This window comes from Eimeria mitis, genomic scaffold, assembly GCF_000499745.2.
Source record: "Eimeria mitis Houghton genomic scaffold, Emh_scaff2203, whole genome shotgun sequence".
In the NCBI taxonomy this organism is placed as follows: Eukaryota; Apicomplexa; class Conoidasida; order Eucoccidiorida; family Eimeriidae; genus Eimeria; species Eimeria mitis.
The window spans coordinates 1-5,382 of record NW_013570530.1 but is presented as its reverse complement, the minus strand read 5'-3'; the positions used below and the strand labels follow the sequence as shown (position 1 = coordinate 5,382).

At 56.1% G+C, this 5,382-nt stretch overlaps 1 protein-coding gene across 1 annotated transcript; it reads right to left on the bottom strand.

The window, feature by feature from the left end:
• Positions 1 to 352: 352 nt before the first annotated feature.
• On the bottom strand, positions 353 to 4,242 carry EMH_0050290 (uncharacterized protein; the record flags this gene model as incomplete). The annotated part of the gene is given in 9 exon segments (XM_013496631.1): positions 353 to 493; positions 2,038 to 2,153; positions 2,337 to 2,390; positions 2,519 to 2,621; positions 2,731 to 2,890; positions 2,986 to 3,049; positions 3,053 to 3,221; positions 3,718 to 3,783; positions 3,928 to 4,242. Coding segments are annotated over 9 exon segments (1,188 nt in total).
• Positions 4,243 to 5,382: the final 1,140 nt, after the last annotated feature.

Here is a 5,382-nt window from a genome sequence, read left to right as displayed (position 1 = left end):
TTATAGGTTATGCGCAGCATTGCCTCAGCATCTATTCGTCACTAATGTCCTGGATAGTAAGCATAGCAAAACAAATCATGCGTGTTGTAGAACTAATCAATGCATGTCGTAGCGCAACGCACGCTCTGTTGACTCGCAAAGCACCCCTAATGGCGGAGATGTTATGGTCGGTCGAAGCCGAATGCCGCCGTACTAAACGCGTGAGGAAAAGCGGGAAAAACGCCCTTGTACACGTTCTTTAAGCCTCGCTTATTATAGCCAGGGACGTTGACACCATTAGGCCGGCCACAGTTCTGACCCGACGCCCGCTCCGAAAATTCTCCGAGGCCGGCATTGGGGTCTCCAGATCTCCTCATGTAAGCAGCGTCTCATCAGCACTGGGATGTACGGTGTTGACGTAAACTCCTCTCGCCAAGCATTCGGTTACACACAGCAATCCGAAGCGCCAAGTGACCACTGCATTTGCGTCAACGCAAGCAATACGCAGCGCGACCTACAGGCGCAAAAACAAAACGATACTCTGAAGAGCCAAATAGTGGTATTCTCTCCTGGTTAAGCACCCGCCACATCCCTGTCCCTGCCCAAGTGGGGCTGTAGCCTTTGTATATTTTTCAAGCCTAAGCGAGAAACTATCCCCTTACAGAAGAATGAAGTGACCTTTTGGAACGTCCTTTTGCGCTTCGCCACGCGCACCGCACTGCATCCCCTTTCCGCCGCTTACGCAAGTTTATATGGGTTTAAAACAATGCAGAGGCACAAGCTGACTGCACCATAGCCCTATGTACACGGCACGCACGTACTGCAGTATTTGCAGGCTGGCGAGATTTTTTGCGTCTGGCCCACAAACCCAACAATGCGCTCAGATGCGAAGAGTCACGAAGCACAAACTAATCGCTTTAAAACAACAAACTGTGCGACACAGCGCTGGCCGCTAAAGTCGCCATTATAAGACGCACGCATTGGACCGGAATGCATCCGCCTCCCTACACCTGCGCAGTTTTGCAGCGCATGCGTAACCAATGCAAGCATCAGGTTTCTGAGATGGCCACCTTGGGAACGAGAAAGTACTAAAATGCGACGTCCAGTGGAAGCAGACGTTTTTGTCCTTAGCAACAGTAACGCTCAGCACCCTCTGCATACGCAAAAGATAGTAAGCTTGAGCTTAACTTCTTGCGGCACGTAATTAATGGTTGACGGTTGTTCCGTTGCGTCAAAGGCAACCACAGGCCGAACTGGCAGTGAAAACACTGCACGTCAACCAGCCTTCCCTTGACTTCGTTCCAGAAGGCAAAGCCCTGAAGCGCTGTCATTCAGGCGGTATCAACAATTCCCAGTACATTTGTCAGAAACATGCACCCGATAAGAGAAAAGTAATTGACTGTGTCCACTGGAAACAAACGCCGATCATTGCCTACAGCTCTCAGGCCTAAGTAGCAGTTCTACACGGAACACTTCCTATCAACTGATCGAGGTTCCAAGATCGGGAGTGGGGGGCCCTGGACTGCCTCGTCCGTTAACCAAACCTAGCCAGAATGAATCGTATCATCCATCGTCTTTCGCATGTGACCATTCTAACTTTTGATGTTTCCCAGCAGACTCATATGCGCAAAACACCTATTCCTGGCTGGCAAGGCATCCGACGTACAAACTGCAACATCAGTGCTTCGCGGCGACCGGGCGCATCATGGCGTGCTCACTGGAATTCCAGCAGAGGCAATCTGCGTGTGCGTCGAGCTATTATTGATGGTTGGGCGTAAACGCAATTGCAAACATACACGGACACACCGACCCATACAGCAGAAGATCTCCTTTATTCCCCACCACCCAGCCACCACACTCCGCCTGTCACCGCTGCTCTAGGCCCTGCAACCACGAGTGAGATTGGTGAAATTGTTGTGCACGGCTGACAGTAGGCGAACCAGCGTTACCCATCAGCGCACGCAACTGAACGCAGCTGCGGCGTAGTCGTCCACATTTCTTGTAGGACGGAGTACGCACATCCTGCACGGCAACGACACGCCGCAAGTGCCTGCCGACCTGCAGGTGCAGCGCGCCAGACACTCCGCGCCGCTCGGCAATCCACGCCTGCACCAGCGCGCCGCTGATGCAGGCGAGGAACGCCAACAGCACCACGCACACATCCACAGCACACCCTACATTCGTCGCAGGGCTGCCCCTGCACCTAGCGCTGCTACTCCTGTCAACGTCCCCCTCGAGCCACGCGCACGCATATCTCTACCACAGCTCCATGTTCTGCTGTAGCAAGTGGGACTCGCCCGTGCTGGTGCTTGCGCTTACACGCAGTGGCAAACACAGTCGAACACACCGAAGCCTACCGCAAGATCGTCCATCCTCCAGACCATCCAAAAACCACAGTCCGCCTGTCACCGCTGTAGCAGGATTGACGAATATGTCTAGCAGACATGCATGCAAGCGATGCAGGGTTAAAAGGCACGGTACGCTACAGTACGCAAAAGAGCCGTAGTCGTTCAAATTTACTGTGGAAACCCAAACGCACCGGCTGCATGGTGAAGGGAATCCGCAAGTGTCTGCCCACTTGCAGGTGCAGAATGCCACTGCTCCACCAGAGTGGCAACGTGCCAGGCGCCCTTGCAACACCACTGCGCACACATCGGCCGCGACGCAAGCCCTACAGCAGTCACAAGACTACCCCTGCGCCTGGAGCATCTACCCTTTAACATTCATAGGCACGCCAATGCCTACTCGTACCAGTGCCCCGCGTTCTGCTGTTGCATGTGGTAGTCCTTCCGCCTGTCGGTGATGCGGCGTAGATGCATTTGTAGACCCACGCGGGTACACACGCAGATACAGCAGAAGATCGTCCCTCTGCCGCACCGCTGTTGCAGGCGGATGAATGTGTCTAGCAGAGCTGCATGCGAACGACATAACGACGCCCGTCGACGAAGGCAACTGAAGGAAGGTGCGGCGTACTCGTCCATATTTCTAGTAGGACACGAAGCTCACCGGCTGCACAGTGAGGACGGTCCGCCGGTGGAGACCGCAACCTTTGGGAGCCACCTCTGCACCCNGCTCACCGGCTGCACAGTGAGGACGGTCCGCCGGTGGAGACCGCAACCTTTGGGAGCCACCTCTGCACCCATGCGCCGCTGTGCTAGGCGTCCTCGCACCATCACCACGCACGCCCTCACAGCATGCCCTGCAGCCGTCATAAGGTTGCCCCTGTGCCTAGTGCAGCTACCCTGTAATACCCGTAGCACGCCAACGCATATCCCCACCACAGTACCCATTCTGCTGGCGCAACTGCCGCTCCTTCTCCCTGCTCTTGCTTGCACTTAGATGCAATTGGAAATACACACGGATACGCAGGCACACACTGCCGATGATCGCCTCTATTCTCCACCGGCCAACACCACACTCCGCCTGCCACCGCTGTGCAATCTTTGCAACACCGAGTGGGATTGATGAGCGCGCATAGAAGAGTTGCACGCGAGCGATGCAGCGATACCAGTCGGCGCAGGTAACTAAACGCAGATGCGGCGTACTCGTTCACATCCCTTGTAGAACGCAAGACGCACTCGCTGCGCAGTGACGATGGTCCGTCAGTGTATATCGGAGTGCAGCTGCAGCACGCCAGATATTCCCTAACGCTCGGTGATTCACGCATGCGCCAGCGCGCCGCTGTGCCAAGCTCCTTTGCAATAACACCTCGCACGCATCCACTGCATGCCATCGAACCGTTACAAGGCTGGCCCTGAGCCTGGCCCCGACCCCGCTCAACTTCACGGATGCCAACGCACATTCCTACAACAGCTCCACATTCACGTGTCGCAAGCGGCACTCCTCCTCCCAGCTGCTGTTTGCGGGTAGACGCAATTGCGAGTACACATGGATACTCCGGCCCATACAGCAAAACGTCGCCCATATTCCGTCCCGCCCAACGCTCACAGTCCGTTTACCACCGCTGTTACTAACTCTATGACCGTGACTGCCATTGATGAACTTGTCTAGCAGACCAGCATTCAAGCGATGCAGCGATACCGACCGGGGCACGCAAATGAGCGCCGGTGCTGCATACTCCTCGACATATCGCCCAACACGCACTTGCTGCGCGGTGACGGGAGGCCGCACGTTCCGACGAACGTGCAGGTACAGCACTGCAGATCTCCCCGCAGGCTGTGGGAGCCAAATCTGCACCCGGGCGCGGCTGTGAAGGACATCCTTGCAACCATACCCCGCACGTCTCCAATGCGCGCTCGGCATCCGTCACACGGTTGCTCCTGCGCCTGCGCACTGCAACGTTGCAGCAACGTCACGCTCATGGACGCATATCTCCACAACAGCTCCACGTCCTGCTGTCGTAGGTGGCAGTCCTCCCTGCTGTTCCCTGCGTGTAGACGCAGTTGCGAGCACACACGGACACACAGACACATACTGCAGAAAGTCGCCTCTATCCCGCACCGTCACCACAACCACAGTCCGTTCGCCACCGCCTTTACAAACGCTGCGACAACTAGCGGGATTGATAAACGTTTCCAGCCGAGCTGCATGCAAGCGATGCAGCGATACTAGTTGGCGCAGGCAATTGAACGCGGAAGCGGCGTACTCATCCAAATGCATTGTGAGACGAAGCACGCACCCGCTGTACGGTGCCGAAAAAAAGCAAGCGCCTACCAGCGTACAGGCGCAGCACGGCAGACCTACCCAGTTTCCTTGCAACGACACCACGCGCCAATCCAACGGACGCCTTGCACCGGTCACGGGGGTGCCGCTTCGCCTTCCGCTCCTACCCTTCAACAACCTCACGAATGCAAACGCACATCTCTGCCACAGTTTCCACGTTCTGCTGTCGCAAGTGGTACACCTTCNAACCTCACGAATGCAAACGCACATCTCTGCCACAGTTTCCACGTTCTGCTGTCGCAAGTGGTACACCTTCCCCAGCTATATTTTTGGACTTAGACGCAGTGCCAAACGCACACGGACACACCGACCCATACTGCGGAAGTTTGCCGCTAAGTCCGACCACCCAACCACCACACTCCGCCGGCCACCGCTGCTGTATGCCCTGCGACCACGAGCGACATTGCTGAACGTTTTGTGCACAGCTGGCTGTAGGCAAACCAGCGATACCCATCAGCGCACGCAACTGAACACAGGCGCGCCGTACTCGTTCACATTTCCTGTATGACGCAACACGCACCCCCTGCACGGCAAAGACACGTCGCAAGTGCCTGCCGACCTGCAACTGCGAACAATGTAACGACGCCCGTCGACGAAGGCAACTGAAAGAAGATGCAGCATATTCGTCCATATTTCTAGTGGGACGCGACGCTCACCGGCTGCACAGTGAGGACGGTCCGCCGGTGGAGACCGCAACCTTTGGGAGCCACCTCTGCACCC